Source organism: Nomascus leucogenys, chromosome 22a (assembly GCF_006542625.1).
Source record: "Nomascus leucogenys isolate Asia chromosome 22a, Asia_NLE_v1, whole genome shotgun sequence".
Lineage (NCBI taxonomy): Eukaryota > Metazoa > Chordata > Mammalia > Primates > Hylobatidae > Nomascus > Nomascus leucogenys.
In genome coordinates, this window is record NC_044402.1 from 72,204,304 (window position 1) to 72,227,113 (window position 22,810).

At 39.3% G+C, this 22,810-nt stretch overlaps 1 protein-coding gene across 2 annotated transcripts in view; it reads right to left on the minus strand.

Moving 5' to 3' along the window:
- The window catches only part of SLC25A12 (solute carrier family 25 member 12), a 112,782-nt gene that overhangs the window by 84,373 nt on the left and 5,599 nt on the right, over window positions 1–22,810 (minus strand). For both annotated transcript variants that reach the window (XM_030802870.1, XM_003253705.4), the window contains exon 3: window positions 3,052–3,194. In XM_030802870.1, the coding sequence (XP_030658730.1) occupies window positions 3,052–3,194 (143 nt within the window). The remainder of the gene's footprint in view (window positions 1–3,051; window positions 3,195–22,810) is intronic.

A 22,810-nucleotide genomic window follows, 5' to 3' on the forward strand; every position in this document is an offset into this window, starting at 1 on the left:
CAGATGGTCACAAAAGGAAATATTTGAAAATATATGCATATTCTGAAATCAGGTCTTAGACCAAATTACCAACAATAAATACTCTGATAATTTCTAAAAGAGCTAAATATATATGTTACCTTTAATAATTTTGATGAAGGAATTCTGATAGGTATAATTAATTTTCATTTGCTTTATTGTCTAATCACTATTGAAAGATCCTATGATTGAATGATCCACAGTGATTTATCAGCTGATATATTTTGAGAGAGTAGACCTAAAATGTATATAAGTTCCCCAATACCTGCCATTTATAAATGATATAAAATCTTTCCAAAACAAACATTTGTTGAACACATAGTAAATTTCACACACTGCGCAAGGTTCTATGGGACAATAAAACTGAATACAGTACTAATCCTGGACTCAAAGAACTTAGACACCAATCTTTCTACTTTATTACAATAGCTACCTAAATTGATTCTATTGCATGCGAGTCTTGTCCCATTCCAACCCACCATTTCTAAAATCTGTTTACATCTGTGGTAATGGAAATAATTTTTAGACTACTTACTGCCTAGTTTCTCAAAGTTTGTCACATAAGCACCTCAACAGGTAGGAGAAAGAGCCTAGGCCCTGGAGGCTTGGAGATGTAGACTGAAACTGCCATAACAAGCCAAAATTTTCTTTATCTAATTCATGCAAATATTACATTCACTCCATAATACAGCCATATATGATTTTAATACAAATAATGATTGCTTTTCTCCCCTGAGATGAGTAAACTGACACTCTAGCAAGATGCCCCTTGTTATTTCTGTGTTTTCACACACCCATACACTACCAGGCTAAAAATACCTGCAAGACAGAGTCAAAAGCCTTCAGCCACTCCAACTACATCTCCCCCAGCAACAAGGCAATGCCACAGCCACATCAAAGTACTTGCAACACAACCCTCCTCCATTGCCATTCACTAATGCGAGCACACGCGCGCACACACACACGTGCCCCTTAATGTTTCATGCCGTTCCTGTTCCCTTTCCTGGAATTCTCATCCCTACTTATCCAACTACTAACAAGCTTGTACTCATCCTGCCAGATTTCACTCAAGCATTACCTCTTCCGTGATGCTGTCCTGACCACCCAAAACAGTTAACCATGCTTTCTTGGGTTCCCTCTATACGTCTCATATAGCTATGACAGCACCTCATTTCAGAAGTGTTACTTTTTTCATTTGTTTAGTCATTTTCTTTCTCACTAAGCTATTACCTTCTTTTGAAGGCCAAAAGCCTCATTTAATTTATGTTTGTATTTGTAAGGCCCACCAGTGCCTGACAAACAATGGCTGTTCAATTAATGTTTGCCAAATAAATAGAGAGACAAATGAATAAATATCACTCCCTAAACTCTCCCCTGATTTATTTTTCATCATAGTACTTACAGCCGCCTAACATACCATAATTCACTTTTTTATTATCTTTTTGTGGCTTTTTCACTGATATATTAATAATTCCAGCACCAAGAACAGTACCTGAGGCATAGCAGGCACTCAATACCTATTGAATGAATGGAAGAAATATACTTGGTTATTTGGAACTCATTCTGCTCAGATTATTCAACATAAAATGTGGCTTTTCCTGTGAAATATTTTTTCGAAAAAAAGAAATGCCTGTATCCTTGATAATCGCAGTAAATAACACCATTTTTATAAACTTTGAATAAAATATATAGTTTAATTATACAACTAGTATGTATCAATTTTTAAAGGCTGGGCATGGCAGCTCACACCTCTAATCCCAGCAGTTTGGGAGGCCGAGGCAGGCAGATCACTTGAGGTCAGGAGTTCGAGATCAGCCTGGCCAACATGGTGATACCCTGCCTCTCCTAAAAATACAAAAATCAGCCAGGTGTGGTGGCACAGGCCTGTAATCCCAGCTACTTGGGAGACTGAGGCAGGAGAATCACTTGAACCCAGAAGGCGGAGGTTGTAGTGAGCTGAGATCATGCCACTGTACTCCAGCCTGGGCAACAGAGCAAGGCTCCATCTCAAAAAAAAAAAATTATATATATATAAAAAACATTTTTTTAATGTAGACCAAAACAAAACAAAACACGGATCTCCAGTTAGTGTGGTTTAAAAATTATTGGCTCAGAATTTGACCTATAAAGTGGAATACTTGCCTGGCATCCTCATTTTTTTCAACATAAAGCTTCAATTATTTTTCCAAACAAAATTTTTTTTGAATACATTTTTCTTTTTGGAGACAAGAGTCTCGCTCTGTCGCCCAAGCTAGAGTGTAGTGGCATGATCTCGACTCACTGCAAGCTCTGCCTCCTGGGTTCACACCATTCTCCTGCCTCAGCCTCCCAAGTAGCTGGGACTATAGGTGCCTGTCACCATGTCCAGCTAATTTTTGTATTTTTTTAGTAGAGATGGGGTTTCACCGTGTTAGCCAGGATGGTCTCAATCTCCTGACCTCGTGATCCACCCACCTTGGCCTCCCAAAGTGCTGGGATTACAGGCGTGAGCCACCGCACCCAGCCTGAATACATTTTTCGTAATGATTTCTGTATCCCAAAAATATAACAATAATATATTTTAAAAACATATTTTCTAATTACTAATGAGTAAATTGGTAATTACTAATTACATGTTTACTAATATTAAAATTCTACATACTCATAGGTAAGCTTGTGGGGTTTTTTAATTTTTTTTTTTTTTTGAGACAGAGTTTCGCTCTTGTTGCCCAGGCTGAAGTGCAATAGCTCAATCTCGGCTCACCGCAACCTCCACCTCCTGGGTTCAAGCGATTCTCCTCCCTCAGCCTCCCGAGTAGCTGGGATTACAGGCATGGGCCACCATGCCCGGCTAATTTTGTATTTTTAGTAGAGACAGGGTTTCTCCATGTTGGTCAGGCTGGTCTCGAACTCCCGACCTCAGGTGATCTGCCCGCCTCAGCCTCCCAAAGTGCTGGAATTACCGGCATGAGCCACCGTGCCCGGCTCGTTTTTTAAATTTTTAATAATATATTTCAGAACATTAGTTTTCAGAAAATGCATGAAGATACTTACCCATCCTTGGTTTGATCAGCTACTCCTGCCAAGAGCTGCACGATCTTTGGGTTACTATTTGGATCATTATACAGTCCAAGATAGCGCTGAACAAAGTCTTCTGGGGTCATGTAACGCTCTCCATCAACCTCAGTACTGGCATACTAAAAAAATAAATAATGCATACTGAAAAATTATCCAATATCATTTTATATCCAATAGATGTTTTGTGAAAAGGTAAATTAAAGGCCAGTATTAAAATCAAAATAAAGATAATAAATGCAGAATTTTTCTCTGGATACTGAAAACTCACATATTCAGAGCCTGATTTAAAAACATTTTATAGTACTAATATATGCACAACATGTATAAACCTTGAAAACATTACGATAAGTGAAAGAAGACAGACACTAAAGGCCATATATTATGTGATACTATTTACGTGGCATGTCCACAATAGGCAAGACCATAGAATCAGAAAGCAGAATATTGGTTGCCAGGAGCTGAAAGGAGAGGGGGAATGGGAGTTAACTGCTTACTGGGTATCAGATTTCTCTTTGGGGTTGGTGAAAATGTTCTGGAATTAGATAGTGGTAACATCATACAACATTGTAAATATACTTTAAAAAAAACACTGAATTGTATACTTTAAAATGGTTAAAATGGTGAATTTTACGTTATGTGAATTTTATCTCAATTAAAAATACATATATTGGTAAGATAAAAGATATGAAAAGACTAAGAAAGGTGAAAGGGCAGCCAAGACCTGAAAGTGACTCCCAGAGGCTTCCTGTCTACAAGAGCATCAGGGAGACACGTAACTTGCCAAACCTTAGAAGTAAAATGAATGAGAAAGGAATAACAAACAAGACCTTTCATCATTCCAAGTTCCAGTAACCGGAAATAGGAAATAAATTAAAATATTCTTTGACATCAGTAATTTTTTACATCAATAATTTTTTTAAATAAAATAATAATAATACCTGCACCAAAGAAACTCATTAATTTAAGGGCTTTATATACTATGGGATGACCAAACATGAACAACCAAAGCTCTTCTCCTTGAGTTGCATCAGATTGATTGTTACTTCAGTCAACCAACAAAGCAGTAAGATCAGAACTGAAGAATACAAGGGCTCACAAAATGTCAAGCACGAAAAATTAAAGCGAACATCTACACCAGGGCCTGGCCCATCATTGTTAAATTGCAGAACATCCAAATGAAGTGAAAATTCTACAAGTTTTCAGAGAGAAAAACCAGGTCACATATAAAGAATCATGAATTAAGGGCATCATGCTCCTCAACAGTCCTGCTTTTTTTTCCCTCAGCACCTCTTTCTAACATACTTTATATTTTACTTCTTATGTTTATTGTCTATCTCCCAATTAGAATGTGTCACAAGGGAAAGAATCTTTGTCTAATTTGTTTACTAATATATCCCAAACACCAAGAATGATGCCTGGCTTATAGTAGGCACTCAGTAAATATTTGGCAAATGAATGAATTGGTAATAGGTACACAAATAACTAGGCAAATCAAAAGTTTGGTAATTTTTAACTACGAGAAATTATTTTTATTGTACAAAAATAGAAAATATAATCCATGACTTGGCTCAAAATAAACAGTATCTATAGCCATAATAATATAGATATCAAATGTTAATTTAATAAAAATTATAAATAGGACAGGCACAGTGGCTCACACCTGTAATTCCAGCACTTGGGGAGGCCAAGGCGCGCGATTGCTTGAGCCCAGGAGTTCAAGACCAGCCTGGGCAACATGGCAAAACCCCATCTCTACAAAAATACACAAATTAGCTGGGCATGATGTCACGTGCCTGTAGTCCTAACTACTCAGGAGGCTGAGGTGGGAGGATTGCTTGAGCCTGGGAGGTGGAGGTTGCAGTGAGCAGTGATCATGCCACTGTACTCCAGCCTGGGCAACAGAGCAAGACCCTGTCTCGAAAAAAAATAAAATTATAAATATACTGAGAGGAATGTGAGAGGAAATAGTATAAGGAGGCTAAGACCTCAGCTACTATAACAGAAAGTCAAAAATGTCTAGAAATATCAATATAGAAATGTGAAGGGAAATACCAAAAGAAATAGCTAAAAGAGTTACAAGTGGTTGCTTCTGGGAAACAAGATGGGGAAGAAGAATCAGGGCAAATGGTTGGTGGTTTGCTTTCTGGTCAAGTATTGCAAACGTCTCCATTTGTGGATCTGAATAAACAAAGCCACCTGTTCTTTCAATAAGAAAAGAGGCCAGGCACAGTGGCTCATACCTGTAATCCCAGTACTTTGGGAGGCCAAGGCAGGAGGATCCCTTGAGCTCAGAAGTTCCAGCCTGGGCAACACGGAGAGACCAGGTCTCTACAAAAAATCAGAAAAGTAGCTGGGCATGGTGGTGCACACCTGTAGTCCCAGCTATGCAGGATGCTAAGGAGGGAGGATCACTGGAACTTGGGAGGTCGAGGCTACAGTGAGCCATGATTGTGCCACCACACTCCAGTCTGAGTGACAGAGCAAGACCCTGTCCAAAAGAACAAAAAACAAACAAAAAAAGCCACAGAGACTACCAACACAAGTGCTATATCAGCCTGCATAAGAAGTAGCCCAGTGGCCAGGCGCAGTGGTTCACGCCTGTAATCCCAACACTTTGGGAGGCCAAGGCGGCCAGATCACTTGAAGTCAAGAGTTCGAGACCAGCCTGAACAACATGGTAAAATGCCATCTCTACTAAAAATACAAAAATTAGCCAAGCATGGTGGCATGCGCCTTTAGTCCCATCTACTTGGGAGACTGAGAGGAATGGGAGAATCACTTGAATTTGTATTTTTAGTAGAGATGGGTTTCACCGTGTTAGGCCAGGATGGTCTCGATCTCCTGACCTCGTGATCCACCCGCCTTGGCCTCCCAAAGTGCCAGGATTACAGGTGTGAGCCACCGTGCCGGACCCTCACCTGTATCTTTGTAATAGCCACTTCCTAGTCTCCCTGTCCCAAGTTAGTTCCTCTCTCCTCCACTCACCTATCATGTTGCCATCAGGAATAGCATAGATCAGATTATGTCTCTCCTTTCTTCTAAAACTTTTAGTATTGTTCCACAGCTTGCAGAATAAAGTTCAGACTCTTCTGTTTAGCATTCAAAGCATTTGAGAGGTGGGAGAATCACTTGAACCTGGGAGGCTGCAGTGAGCCAAGATTGCACCACTGCACTCCAGCTTGGGAGACAAGAGCAAGACCCTGTCTCAAAAAAAAAAAAAAAAAAAAAAAAGTAGTCCAGGGTTTGCTAGATGACTTGTGCTACAGAACAAAAATAAAAAGAAGTAGCCCAATGTGGACTTTTTTTTTTTTAACTAATTGGTGTTACCAAAAGCATTCAAGAAATATCACCCCAAAATAAAGTCATGTTCTCTATACATGACTATAAAAGCCATTCTTGAAGGGGTTTTGGGTTTAAACCTTGGCTCTACCACTAACCCTTTGTGAGTCCCTAGACAAGCTTATTGTCCTCCCAGGCCTCTAGATATTTCACACACTTATACAATGAAGACAAAATAATCTTTGAAATTTCAAAACAATAAATATATAAACATAGGATAAAGAAAAAGCAAACTGTAAGATATTTATACTAATAGTAAGTAGATTCCATCAATTCCTCTCAATTGCTTCTTTTCTTCCTCATTCTTAACATGTATGAGATAATTGGACATGTTCCACCAAGATCACAAAACCACTAGAGTTAAGAATAGGCAGGAGTGAGGAAAGGCACAATATGAGAAAGACCACTGCAACTGGAAAGAAGGATGGATACAAGGAAGTCTAAAAACAGAATGTAAGGAGACTGACAAGTTAGTTACTAGTCAATTACTAGTTCCTGTTACTAGTTCTGTCCCAGTTACTAGAATATGGGTTGCAAACAATGGTATGAGAAATATACTATGGGAACCAAAAAGGAGTGATTCATTCTTAGGACTGGTGGGATGGGGCCAGGGAACAGAGGGAGAAAGGCAACACTTGGAATAGACCTTAAAAGTTAAATCCAATTTCAATTGCAAGTGGAGAGAATGGGTATTTCAAGCTAAAAACAAAAACAAAACAAAAACACAAAAAACTAATGTGAACAAATGTTGCAACAAAAAATACCCTTTTTTTTTCTTTTCTGGAAGAAGGGTTAGTTGGAAAGAGAAATGGTAATAAAGAGAGCGTATACAAATACATGTAGTAGAAAAGGCAGTTTGAAACCAAATGGTAGACTTTGAATGCTAAACAGAAGAGTCTGAACTTTATTCTGCGAGCCATGGGACACTACTAAAAGTTTAAGAAGAAAGGAGAGACATACCTGATCTGTGCTATCCTTGATGGCAACATAAAAGGTGAGTGGAGGAGAGAGGAACTAACTTGGAACAGGGAGAACAGTAAGTGGCTATTACAAAGATACAGGTGAGGGCCGGATGCAGTGGCTCACACCTGTAATCCCAGCACTTTGGGAGGCCGAGGTAGGCAGATCACCAGGTCAGGAGATCGAGACCATCCTGGCTAACACGGTGAAACCCTGTCTCTACTAAAAATACAAAAAATTAGCTAGGTGTGGTGGCACGCACCTATAGTCCCAGCTACTTGTGAAGCTGAGGCAAGAGAATTGCTTGAACCTGGGAGGCGGAGGTTGCAGTGAGCCAAGATTAGCACCACTGCACTCCAGCCTGGGCAACAGAGCAAGACTCCATCTCAAATAAATAAATAAATAAAAGATACAGGTGAAAGAGGTTGAGGCCTGAAGCAACACAGTGGGCATGAAAAGGAAAAGACAGTGGGTACTTTACCTATTACTAATGGCTTTTTATTATTTTAATAGTATTACATTCATACCATTCAAAATTCAGAAGGTACCAAAGAATATACAGTGAAAAGTCTTCCTCCTACTTCTGTTCCCAATCATTCAACTACCCACCCCAGAGGCAATCGATTTCTTATGTATCCTTCTAAAGATGTTTTATCCATAAACAAGTAAATTATATATATAATGTTAATATATATACACCCAAATATATGTGTGTATATATGAAATTCTTACCATTTCTCTTTTTTATATAAATGATAGCATACTATTTATATTGTCCTATACATCTTGCTTTTGTCAAATTCAGTCCTTTTGAAAAGAAATTTAGCAATATATAGGTACATAAACACAAGTATACATTATATATAATCATAAAAATGCCCAAATCCTGGCCAGGCACAGTGGCTCACGCCTGTAATCCCAGCACTTTGGGAGGGTGAGGTAGGAGGATCACCTGAGGTCGGGAGTTCGAGACCAGCCTGACCAGTATGGAGAAACCCCATCTCTACTAAACATACAAAATTAGCCGGGTGTGGTGGCGCATGCCTATAATCCCAGCTACTCAGAAGGCTGAGGCAGGAGAGTTGCTTGAACCCGGGAGGCGGAGATTGCGGTGAGCCAAGATCGCGCCATTACACTACAGCCTGGGCAACAAGAGTGAAATTCTGTCTCAAAAAAATAATAATAATTAGTTGGGCGTGGTGGCAGGTGCCTGTAATCCCAGCTACTCGGGAGGCTGAGACAAGAGAACCTCTTGAACCCAGGAGGCAGAGGTTGCAGTGAGCCGAGATTGCACCAATGCACTCCAGCCTGGGTGACAAGAGCAGAACTCCATCTCAAATTTAAAAAAAGAAAAAAGAAAATACAGATGGGATTATGGTGATCTTTGTTTTCGCTCTTCACAACTGCTTGTGTTGCTTGTTTCATTAACAGATGACAAAAGAGGGGGGAGCACATGAAAACATTTCAGAGATTTTGTATTAAGAAAATTTGGCAACAACTGTTCTTTTTGCCACAGAGGTGTCTACTCTCTAATATCTGAATTTGACCTCCAGGACTACAACCACTAAATAGAAAACACAAACACACAATAAAAGCGCTCTGTATGGCATCTACTTCATAGAATACTATGAAGCCATAAAAAAGACTGAAATCATGTCCTTTGCAGCAATGTGGATGCAGCTGGAGGCCATTATCCTAAGCAGAATTAATGCAGAAACAGAAAATCAAATATCACATGTTCTCTTTTAAAAGTGGGAATTAAATATTGGGTATGAGGCAGGACAACAGGGTCTGGAGGCCGTTTCACACCAATTTCCTAGAACTAAATTGAAAGGAAAACCCTAACTTTCCACACCTAAGTAACAAAAGGACCAGAGGCTACTCTCTTTGCAAACCCCCACCTTTTCTCCACGGCAGATGGGAAATTGGCTGTTTACAACCAATCAGACTGACTGCAGGCAGAGTCTTCGTTTGCATAGAAGTACAACGGTGTATGGGAGTGTGACCTTTATAACTTCACTTCAGCCTCTGATAGGTTGCTTTCCACAACCAATCAGACCAATTGTGGGCCACCACTTCATTTACATGAGGTAAGCACCAAGTGACCAATGGGAAACCTCTAGGAAGTATTTGGACCTGAGAAGATTCTGTATCCAGGCCCTTAATTCGCTGCTCATTGGCTCCCACACTGTGGAGTATACTTTCATTTTCAATAAATTCCTGCTTTCGTTCTTTTGTTGCTTCATTCTTTCCTTGCTTTGCTGGGCGTTTTGTCCAATTCTTTGTTCAAAATGCCAAGAACCTGGACAACTTGCAGTCAAGACCCTCTACCTATAATAGGTACACATGGACATAAAGACAGGAACAATAGATACTGGGGACTATTAGAGCGGGGAGAGAGAGAAAGGGCAAGGGGTGAAAAAATTCCTCTTTGGTACCATGTTCACTATCTGGATGACAGGATCAACAGAAGCCCAAACCTCAGCATCACACAACATACCTTTGTAAGAAACCTGCACATGGGGGCCGGGCGCGGTGGCTCACGCCTGTAATCCCAGCACTTTGGGAGGCTGAGGTGGGCGGATCACAAGGTCAGGAGATCGAGACCATCCTGGCTAACATGGTGAAACCCCGTCTCTACTAAAAATAAAAAAAATTAGCCGGGCGTGGTGGCGGGCGCGGTGGCGGGCGCCTGTAGTCCCAGCTACTCGGGAGGCTGAGGCAAGAGAATGGCGTTAACCTGGGAGGCAGAGCTTGCAGTGAGCCGAGATTGCCCACTGCACCGCAGCCTGGGCCACAGCGCAAGACTCTGTCTCAAAAAAAAAAAAAAAAAAGGAAAACTGCACATGGACCTCTTGAATCTAAAATTTAAAAATTTTTAAAGTATACTGTATACATGGAATCGCCAAGATGTCAACATTCTTGACTTTAAAACTATCAGGAAATACAGCAGCCTTAGCACAAACCACAAAGGACACAGTGGCTAACAAAGAAAACAAATGCTTAAGTTGACATGTACTGAAATAGGCTTTGCCAGTATCTGGGGTTATAAATGATGCCAAAGAACCACTTACCCTGAGGTATTTTGCCAGTGTTTTCTCCAGCTCTCCTACTCTATTTTAACTGAAAGACAGAGTGTATAGCTTAAAGGAACAAAGCATAAGTCTTCTCCCATCCATAAGGAGTCAGTACTTGACTTCTACAGGAAACAGTTAACTAATTAACTCATTAAATTAGAGACAATTACTTGGCAATGTCTGTAAGCCTGCTGCCTGAACAGCAGAACCAAAGAGGGAGTTTAGATCTGAAACTAGAATCTATCTACCCACAGTCAGTCAAAAATGCTAAAATATTTTAGGTATTATGCTAACAAAGAAAAGCTGGTACCTCAAAAATTGGTGATATATTTAAATCAGGGGTTTGGGGTTTTTTTTTTTTTTTTTTTTTTTTTTTTTGGGAAATTCAAGTGATCCTCCCACCTCAGCCTCCTGAGTAGCTGGGACCACAGGTACGTGCCACCATGCTCAGCTAAGTTTTTCCATTTTTATTTTTTTGTAAAGATGGGGTCCCACTAGGTTGCCCCCACACACACACATACACACTTAGTATAGCAAGCAATTTAATAGTTTCATAAGATAATTTTCATTTTGTTCCTGTGTTTTCAAAGGATGAACTAAAATGACTTTAGATGAAATTACCCAAGTATGTCTATACTCCAAGTAACTTTAGAATTCATCATCTGCCATTTCAAAGATATCTCTTAAGCAGTTGTATATCCCTCTGGGGCAAGAAGTCAAGGACACATGGAAGGCATTGACATAAAGTAGCTGACAGTATCTGAAATGTATCTGAAATAGCTGGTCCATTTTCTTGACTAAATTTTTCCAAGCCCAACTCAAGTATTTGAAATGTAAAAGAACATACAGCTTTGACATTTCCAGAAATATTTAAATTTACATTGAATATAGTTAGCATGTGCTCAGAAAAGCCTTAGCATTCTAAAGCTTGAGAAATAAAATAGATCTCATGAGATTAGAATCCTCATACATTTAATCAAAATTATTGTCTATAAAAGATGGCAGGGTTTCATATACAGAAGTGTATCATAATTACACTGAACTATCTGTAGCTCCAAATGAGAAGATCATGCCATTTAAAAATGTTTTGCCTACCAAGCCAACAGATCAACATACCAAGGCTTCAACTGACTGGAATAAACTGGATAGCAGTAACTTCTTTGCAATTTACCAAATTTAACCTTAAGTGACCTTTAGGATGTATGCAACCAGCTGGGCATGGTGGCTCACACCTGTAATCCCAGCACTTTGGGAGGCCGAGGCAGGTGGATCACCAGCTCAGGAGTTTGAGACCAGCCTGGCCAACATAGTGAAACCCCATCTCTACTAAAAATACAAAAATTAGCCAGGCCTGGTGGTGGGTGCCTTTAATCCCAGCTACTCGAGAGGCAGAGGCAGGAGAATCACTTGAACCCAGGAGGCAGAGGTTGCAGTGAGCCGAGATCGTGCCACTGCACTCCAGCCTGGGCGACCAGAAGAAGACTCTATCCCAGGAAAAAAAAAAAAAAGGATGTATGCAACCTATATTATATTAACTACACATTACAAAGACTGACACACAACCCTAAATTTCCACTAAGAAAAAAAGGTTAACTTAAATTCAATGATTTGATGAGTATAAAGCCCAAACACTCTAAATGATACAAATTACTTGTTTAAATAGTTTAAGTTCATAAACAGATCCTTTGATGTTTTATATCTCTAAAAGATATTCCAGAGACTATAAAGAAAAATTCTGATGTGTTGTGACCAGAAAACTGGTTACTTTTAAAAAATTATATGGTGTATCAAGATTAAGGATTTTTGAAGTATGCACATCAAAACTAAGGCAATATATCTAGAAACACTGCTTTTTAAGCCAAAAATCTGCTGAGATCAAATCTTTCAGGTTATTTTGCATTCATTTTGAAACTGTGTGCCAGGCACTATGCCTGGTGCCTGGTACTGGGGATGCAGAGTTCAACAAGACACAGTGCCTGCTGTCAAGTAGCTCAGAGATGATGGCATGACGGACACTAAAACTGGGTCAGAAAACTTGGGTTCTAAACTCCTGTGCCATTAACTTGAGAATTTTTGGGCAAAACATGCAGATTCTTGGAATCTCTTTTTTAACAAGGGTTTGCAGAAAAATTGCTGTCCTATTGTGAGGCAAAAATGACACCCTGAACACCAAAGTACTTCAAAATTGTAAAATATAACTTGAAATAGTTACTGTAAAATGCTTAGAAACAGAAAAGCATAGGATCTCTATTTCCCTCCTTGCTTAGTGAATTCTTCTGCTTTTGCCCAAACATGAAGAAATTATTGTTCTAACGTTTCATCTCTCTCCAAGCCAGAGTTTCCCTGGGTTGGCTTCCAGTATTCCTGGGCTTACCACGAGATCGGTCCTGACTGGTCTAGGCAGCTTTATCTCTGTCTAACCAACAAGTGGCTGTAATATGAGTCAAAACAAACTGTTCCTCCATGACTTTGTTCCAACTGAGATGAACTGACATTTTCAGATCTTAACATCCTTTCAATTTCAGTAATTCAAATGACAATGTCATGAAGTTTAGTAACTACAGATATCTTGCAGAGCATTTCCCACATAGAAAAATGAATTATTTGAACAATAAAAGAGGAAGATATGTACCAAGGCAAGAACTGAGTATATGAAGCTAGTTCTTTTACTGTCCTTCACTATTATGGCTCTTACTTCCAACAGAAGCCAAATTTAGTCAGGAATGCATGCCCTTTCACTACACAAGCACTCTGCATAAGGAGCAAAGACCACAGCAGATCTGACACACAAACCCTGTTAAACAGTACAATGTGTAATTTGCCTTATTATGTTTTTTAGCAATTACGTTTAATTTAGCCCATATAATAGACTAGTCTCTAAATAAAAATTATGTTATAGTATCGAATAGAAATGCTAAAGCGATGCATACAATCATATCTTACAAGAAATTAAAAAAAAAAAAAAAAAAAAAAAATTCTATCATAAATAATATTTTATAAGAAAAAATTATTTTAAATACATATGGCCACTTTGACTTTTTAACAACTTTATTAAGCCATATTAATTTTTAAAAACAGGGATTTTAATTAGTAATGTAAAATTTTTCCAATGTTACTCCAATCAACTACATGAGCATTAGGGAAAAGCAGTTGTATAAATCTAATTTTGATTAGCACTTTCAGTTGCATATTTTGGATATACTAGAAACAAAACCTTTTACTGATTTTGCTAAAAAAAAAAAAAAAAATTCTTCAGTGCTCTGCCTTCCTAACTCAGATTGCTTCCATGCATACTATGCTTATTTTTGTTGCTGTTTTAATATCTATTTCACTGTCCACTATAGTAAGCCCTACTGTCAGCTACTGAATGATGCAATTTCTAACACAGCAGGGAGGTCAAGACCCTTATTAATCACTGAAATCAATTGAAGCTACCATAATAAAGAAGATCTACCAAAACAATTTTGCACTCAAAATAACCAAAAACCTTGGAAATAAAATAATGACCCAAAGAACCCAATAACTGGAACTAGAATGCTTCCCAAGGCAGATTAAGTTGAATAATTAATTTGCATCATTCCTTAAATAAATACTTTAGTCTCTTAGTCTAAGTAACCATGGGAACATACAAGGAGCATATATATGTATAAGCTTGGGCAAATCATGTCGCTTTGACAATCAAGGTGCTGCTCCTAGGGGGATGGAATGCCTTAATGTTGATAAGTCTTGATTAAATACCAAGATTTTTACCAAAGAGAAATAAGGACCTTTAACATAGTAGGGTGCAGAAAGTATTAAAAGATCTAAGAAACAGATCAACCAAATACAATGTATGAACCTAGCTTGGATCCTGCTTTTTAATAAAGCTACTTAAAAATATATGAAACAATCAGAGAACTTCAACACTCAAAAATTGATGATAAGACTTTTTTTAGGTGTGATAATGGTATTACAATTTGGTTGGTTTTTCAGAGTCTTTATCTTTAGGAGATACATACTGAACTATTCATGGATACTGCAAGATGATGTCTGAGAACTGCTTCAAAATAAGCCACTGTGGCTGTAATACAGATGAAGCAAGGTTAGCCATGATAATTGGTGACACTGGAATGACAGATATATGGTGATTCATTATACTGTTTTCTCTTTTTTTTGTATGAATTTTAAAGTTTGTTAATTCAGTTAGAATTACAACAAATCTTTTTAAAAAATCATTTCAAATCATATTTTATTTTTTTGAGATGGAGTTTCCCTCTGTCACCCAGGCTGGAGTGCAGTGGCGCGACCTCGGCTCACTGCAATCTTCACCTCCCAGGTTCAAGTGATTCTCCTGCCTCAGTCTCCCTAGTAGCTGGGATTACAGGCATGCGCCACCACGCTAATTTTTGTATTTTTAGTAGAGGTGGGGTTTTACCATGTTGGCCAGGCTGGCCTCGAACTCCTAACCTCAAGTGAGCTACCTACCTCAGCCTTCGAAAATGCTGGGATTACAGGCATGAGCCTCAATTCATATTTTAGATTCAGAGGGTACATGTGTAGGTTTGTTACAAGGGAATACTGTGTGATGCTGAGGTTTGGGGTACAAATGATCCCATCAGCCAGAGAGTTTGCATAGTTCTCAATAGTTTTTCCACCCTGTTCCCCTCCCTCCTTTCTCCCTCTAGTCATCCATGGTATCCATCATTTATTCTATTTTCTCTAGATTTGTATATTTTTGAAATTTTTCATAACAAAGTTTTTTAAAGGGCTACAGAAAAATAATGAAACAATTCTTTACACACTAACATACCTGTATCTCCAAATAATATTAAGTAAAAAAGGCGAATTGCATTAAAATATATAAAGCAAGGCTCTTCCATTTACTGTATATCTTTGAACAAGCTACTTCACCTTTCTGGGGCTTAGTTTCCTCATCTGTAAAATGGGAATACTAATAGTACCTACCTTATAGAGTTGTTCTGAGGATTAAATATGATGATTTATATAAAACACTTAAAATAGTGCCTGATCCATAACAGTGACACAGTAAGCATTAAGCTATTATTATTTATGTTTTTTAAAACCACAAAACCCCATATTTTCTTTTTGTTGTTGTTGTCGTTGTTGAGATGGAGTCTCACTCAGCCACCCAGGCTGGAGTGGAGTGGTATGATCTCAGCTCACTGCAACCACCATCTCCCAGGTTCAAGCGATTCTCCCGTCTCAGCCTCCCGAGTAGCTGAGATTACAGGCATCTGCCATCATGCCTGGCTAATTTTTGTATTTTAGTAGAGATGGGGTTTCACCATGTTGGCCAGGCTGGTCTTGAACTCCTAACCCCAGGTGATCCAGCCGCCTCAGCCTCCCAAAGTGCTAGGATTACAGGCCATCGCGCCTGGCCAAAACCCCATATTTTCTATGTAAATATATGGGGAAAGATCAAAAAGAAACACGACCAAGAACAGTGGTTACCTCTTAGGTGGCAGGGAATTATTGGCTTTTGGGGTAGAGCTCAGGAAGGACTTCAAGCCTTCAGAATTATTGGCTTTTGGGGTAGAGCTCTGGAAGGACTTCAAGCCTTCAGCTTTACACAGAATGTTCTACTTTAAAAAAAAATGTATTAATGTAGGGATGTGTAATTTAAGTAGCTCTAGGCTACGAGTCCTTTAAAAACAGGGATGCCTTATTCATCCTCATACCTCTAGCACCTTCCACAGTACCTGGCTCTTTGTAGGACAATCAATAGCAATCTGTGTTGAACAGAGCTGCTGAAAATAATGAGCCATGGGATGGGAGGGGTAGGGTGAGGACAGAAAAGACGACGGGGAGAGGAAGACCACCATAAGAAAACGACTAGAAAGAAGACTGAGAGAAAAAATTTTTCTGAAGAAAAAATGAGGTGAGGATACATTTCTTCTTCAGGGGTCCTAATTTTGGTTATTTTTTGTCATTTCACTTAAGGTATTTTTGCAGATAGTATGACAGCTGCACTGGAATGTTCTAAAAAGCTACTAAATACAGCAGTGTTGACTTGGAGGCACAGAATCTCTTGCCATCTCTGTCTCCCAGCCTCCCTGAGTCACCCCTAGGCTTCCAGGTTTTCCAATCCCTTCTATGTCACACATAAACAGTTCTTGGTTTTAATGTGCCTAGCTTTCCTTCCCCCCTTCTGGTAACTGCATGCTAATTTTTCTTTAACATATGTACCTCCCTCACCCTCAATTTACACAGGTCATTCAAATGGGGCTGACTCAACTGAACAGTTCCAGAGGTGAGCATGTGAACCAGATCTGGCCAATGAGAGCACTGCCTCCTTCTAGTACATGGGTTTTCTTGGGGTGTTAGGGTGGACAATAATTCCTAGACTTAATCTAGAAATTAGTGAAACGGCACCTTTTTTCTGCTGAATGGGTAGGATTTTAATCTGGGGATGCTCCATATGGCAAAGCCTGTTAGAGAATGAAGCTAGCACAACAGAAACCAAAACTAAGAGATGAGAGGTGCATGATCCCTGGTGATAGCAGTTAAGCTCCTGATCCACTCATGGCTAGAGCCAGTACATTCTAAGCCTACGCACGTTTAACCAAAATTTCTGTCACTGAAGACTGAAATAGTACTGACTAACATATTTTCAAAATGTGTGTTTCTTCCAGTTCTAGAAACCCAACACTGGCCATAGCAATGATTTCAGTGGAAGACGCTTTCAGAAATTTCCACAGTACTAAGTAAGAGAAATCTGCACAGAAAGGAAGGTGGTGATTTTAAAAAAGAAAAGAAAGTTATGCACAAAAAAAATATGTATTTTTTGAAGTCTGTGTCTTGGGATTTCAGAGCCTATGGTTGGACTGTTATTCTTTTTCATGTCCAGACTGAGCGAATGAAGTTTCAGAAGAAAACTCTACAAACATCTTCCATGGTCTCTCGGGTCTCCCAGCCTTAGACTGTGACTATACAACATCTTAGAACCTCACAGACTTGAGAGAAATAGGTATTTGTCAATAACTTCAGATGGCTGTCTCAAGAATGTAAGTAATTCACTGATTATATGTACATATTCATAAATACATATTAACAGCTTAGTCTCTTGACTATGTCCAGCACAGTCATCTGGAGAAGACAAAGGACTCAGATCTTATTCAAGAAACAAACAAAACACTCTAATCTCAACTTAGAAGAGAAGGAAAGAGACAAGGAACTAAGCTTTATTTGGTTCTGCATAGTTTACACGTTATTTTATTTAATCTTTAGAACATTCCTATGTGCTAGGTGTCATTATCCCTTCTTAGACAGATGAGAAAACAGGCTCCAAAAGTAAACACCTGAGGCCAAAAGGTTTCAAATGAGGATTCAAACCCAGGTGAGACTACAAATCCCATGTAAGTTCCAGGTACATTCTGCTGCCTTCTGGATGAAAAGGAGTTTCATCCAGCTCAAGATGTTCTAGGAACTCTATAGACAGGAGGACATTAAATTGAAAGAATTGGCCGGGCGTAGTGGCTCACACCTGAAATCCTAGTACTTTGGGAGGCCATTTACCCCCATACTTAATTACCAATGCTTCAGGCACACAGGCCTTTCTGTTTGTTGAACACATCAAACCTTTTCTATATCTAAGCTTTGTACGTGTGAGCCCTCTGGAATTCCCTCCACCACTTCACCCTCGTTCCCTTTTAGTTCTCAGCTCTTAATATTGCCTCCTAAAGGCCCTTCACTGACCACTCTCTTGAAAAATGATTTTAAAAATGATGGCCCTTCTCATCATTCTGTTTACTTCCTTGGATGTGTCACAATCTGCAGTAAGCTTTTTTTTTTTTTTTTTTTTTTAAGAGACAGGGTCTTACTCTATCACCCAGGCTGGAGTGCAGTAGCATGACCCTAGCTCACTGTAACCTCAGACTCCTGGGCTCACATGATCTTCCTTCCTCAGCCTTCCTAGTAGCTAGGACTACAAGCACAGGCCACCATGCCTGGCTAATTTCTTTTCTTTTGTCTTTTGTTTGTTTGTTTGTTTTGTTTTGTAGAGACAGAATCTCACTTTGTTGGCCAAGCTGGTCTCAAACTAGTGGTCTCAAGTGATCCTCCTGCTTCAGCCTCCCAAAGAGGTGGGATTACAGGAATGAGCCAGTGTGCCCAGCCAATCTGTGGGCTTTTTTTTTTTTTTCTCGAGACTGAGTCTTCCTCTGTCGCCCAGGCTGGAGTGCAGTGACACGATCTCGACTCACTGCAACCTCCGCCTCCCGGGTTCAAGCAATTCTCCTGCCTCAGCCTCCTGAGTAGCTGGGATTACAGGCGCCCACCACCATGCCCAGCTAATTTTTGTATTTTTAGTAGAGACAGGGTTTCACCTTGTTGGCCAAGCTGGTCTCAAACTCCTGACCTCGTGGCCTGCTCTGTGGGTTTTTTTTATTGTCTACCTCGCCCCTAGAATGTTAGGTTCTAGGCTGGGCATGGTGGCTCTCATTTGTAATCCCAGCACTTTGGGAAGTCGAGGCAGGTACATCACCTGAGGTCAGGAGTTAGAGACCAGCCTGGCCAACATGATGATACCCCCATCTCTACTAAAAATACAAAAAAAATTAGCCAGGTGTGGTGGCACACACCTGTAATCCCAGCTACTCAGGAGGCTGAGGCAGGAGAATTGCTTGAACCTGGGATGCAGCGGTTGCAGTGAGCTGAGACTGTGCCATTGCACTCCAGCCTGGGCAACAAGAGCAAAACTCTGTCCCCCACCAAAAAAAAAAAAAAAAAGAATGTGAGGTTCTACCTTCACTGAAGTCCTTTGTATTGTCCCTACCCTCACTGAACAGCTCTAGCTTATCTCTATAAAGGTAGAACCTAGTACAGTGCTTAGCCTGGTACATAGTAGGCAATTAAAAGTGTATTGATTGGCCAGGCACAGTGGCTCACACCTGTAATCCCAGCACTTTGGAAAGCCGAGGAGGGTGGATCACAAGGTCAGGAGATCGAGACCATCCTGGCTAACATGGTGAAACCCTGTCTCTACTAAAAATACAAAAAATTAGCCGGGCGTGGTGGTGGGTGCCTGTAGTCCCAGCTACTCAGGAGGCTGAGGCAGGAGAATGGCGTGAACCTGGGAGGCGGAGCTTGCAGTGAGCCCAGACTGAGCCACTGCACTCCAGCCTGGGTGACAGAGTGAGACTCTGTCTCAAAAAAAAAAAAAAAAAAAAAAGTGTATTGATTGGTAGTAGAACATCACATGGCATTTAATAACACTAATTTTCTTATCTTTTTAATTATTTTTCAATCTTTCTGCTTGATTCAAGGACAAAGTCTCACTATCCTGCTAGTCTGCCTTTAATGCCTAATACTGTTTGTTTTTTTTAATGAGAACTCTATATAGTTTATGGTAAATACTTTCTAAAGTATTTAGAAAAGGCTGGGCATGGTGGCTCACGCCTGTAATCCCAACACTTTGGGAGGCTGAGGCGGGTGGATCACCTGAGGTCAGGAGTTCGAGACCAGCCTGACCAAGATGGTGAAACCCCGTCTTTACTAAAAACACAAAAATTAGCTAGGCATGTGCCTATAATCCCAGCTACTCAGGAAGCTGAGGCATGAGAATTGCTTGAACCCGGGAGGCAAAGGTTGCAGTGAGCCAAGATCATGCCACTGCATTCCAGTCTGGGTAACACAGTAAAACTCTGTCTCAATAAATAAATAAATAAATAAATAAGTTATCATCTTCAATTTCCATACTTCTGAGGAACTGGTGAAAACCCTCAATTATAATAGCATGGTTAATAAAACTATAGATCCTTTTCTGTGTGTCTCATACTGGGTTTATTCAATCCAAATTATGCTGGGAAATCCTCTTATACCTTCAGGCTCTGAATTGCTAAATTCTTACTTTTTAAATTACTCATTTGCTCAAAGCTTAATACATATACATTGAGACTATTTTTATTTTCCTCTTTATTCTTCCCCCAAGTTAACAACCTAGTATTTATCCTTTCATACCTTTCTCAGTGCTCATTAAATCATAAACAAACATATTATATGTAAACATTACACACAACATATATGAAATGACTTTGTTTTACAAATCAGAATCATGCTATATATACTTATTTGCATCTTTCTCACTTAATAGTACATTGAAAAATTTCTCTAAATTGGTAGTCTAGGCCTAACTCATTCACTCATTCTTTTTAGTATCTGCATAACTCTCATAGTATAGTTATTCCATAAGTCTTCTACCACTCCTCTATAATAGCTTTTTTTTTTTTTTTTTTTGAGACAGAGTCTCACTCTGTCACCCAGGCTGGAGTGCAGTCATGGCTCACTGTAGCCTCAACCTCCCAGGCTTAGGTGATCCTCCCACCTCAGCCTCCCAAGTAACTGGGACTATAGGCTCATGCCACCACACCCAGCTAGGTTTTTGTATTTTTTGTAGAGATGGGATTTTGCCATGTTGCCCAGGCTGCTTTTTTTTTTTCTTTTTTGAGGCAAAATTCAGTGCTGCAGTTAACCTCATACATATATATTCTTTTTTTTTTTTTTTTTTTTTTGAGACGGAGTCTCGCTGTGTCACCCAGGCTGGAGTGCAGTGGTGCGATCTCGGCTCACTGCAACCTCAGCCTCCCAGGTTCACGCCATTCTCCTGCATCAGCCTCCCGAGTAGCTGGGACTACAGGTGCCCGCCACCATGCCCGGCTAATTTTTTTTGTATTTTTTGTAGAGACAGGGTTTCATCATGTTAGCCAGGATGGTCTCAATCTCCTGACCTTGTGATCCACCCACCTTGGCCTCCCAAAGTGCTGGGACTACAGGCATGAGCCACCACATCTGGCCCTATATTCTTATATTTTTACAAATATTTTTATTTCTCTGGGATAAATAATCCAAAAGAAAATACCATTGTTTGTTCAAATGATATTTTCTTTTTATTTTAAACCATTGCCAGCTTGCTTTTCAGAGTCTTTGTTTCCACAAATACTGTATTACCCTTTAATACTTGATAATCTTATTGTTACTCTAATATTGTGGTACACCTTCCACACTTTTGGAAACACAGCCCTAATGTATACTTCAACAAAGAGTAAGGGTCTCCTGCTAAAAGCCCTGCTTTATTCCCTTCTCAGCTCCAGGCTACTGTCAAAAATAAGTAAATAAAATACATAAACTATTTGAATAAAAGAACATATCTTTCCATTAAAAATTAATATGTTATTGTAAAAACCCTAAGGAGGAATCGCTCTTTGCTTTACATTAACAGTATCTTCTCCTCTTTATTCTCTAACCTAAGACAGGAAAAAAGCACATTTTCATAATTTTGTATGGGATACGGTCTTCATTGTTACATTGGTGATAATGAAAAAGAACAAAATTAAAATAATATTTGAGGTCTACATTTTAGTAAATTTTTGATCTGGCAAATACAGTTGCAGTCTTAACATATATTGCCTTTATTATACAATACACCAGCAAACAAAAGAAGCCTATTAACTAAAAAGAGAGAGAGAGATTAAAAAATAATTCATTTAAATGTTTTTGATAAATCTACTTTGCCACAAGGGACAGACAAAATTAACTCTTCATTTAGAAATTTGTCAGACTTTTAACAAATGGCCTGTGATGTTCCTGCTGTCCCACCTCACCTTCTTCTTCACTGCTTCTATTGTCTCTTTTTGCTACTGTACACTGCTGATGTAGCTAAATTGGATCAATGACAGTGTGTGGGTGAGAGAGGTTAAAAGAAAAAAGGGATAAATCAAGAAATGACAGTTGTAAGGGTGATAATGGTAAAATCATAGCTTAAACCGGTTGTAAAATTACAGCACAGCCTAACACATAAGAATTCATTTGTTGTACTCCAATTTCATGAACTTAGCAGAGTGGAGGTGGGCAGAAAAAGGCAGAATCTCAGTGCATATTGTTGTTGTTGATGTTTTTTAACTAATAGAAACATAGCTCATCAAAACTTGAGAAGCAATGAACACCACAGGAAAAATGAACCTATTTCCCTATATTCAAAATAATAATGCTTTACTCTTATAAAGCCCTTCTTATGAACTCTCACACCAATTCTCATATAATTTCACTAAACATAGATATATAGATAAGTCAGTTGCCACTTTCTTTTCTTTTTTCCTTTTTTTTTGGAGACAAAGTCTTGTTCTGTCACCCATGCTGGAGTGCAGTGGTATAATGATAACTCATTGTAACCTCGAACTTCTGGGCTCAAGTGATCCTCTCATCTCAGCTTCCAGAGCAGCTAGGACTACAGGCATGTACCACCACACCCAGCTAAATTTATATATATATATATATATTTGTAGCCATGGAATCTCGCTTTGTTGCCCAGGCTGGTCTTGAACTCCTGGCCTCAAGTGATCCTCCCACCTCAGCCTCCCAAAGCA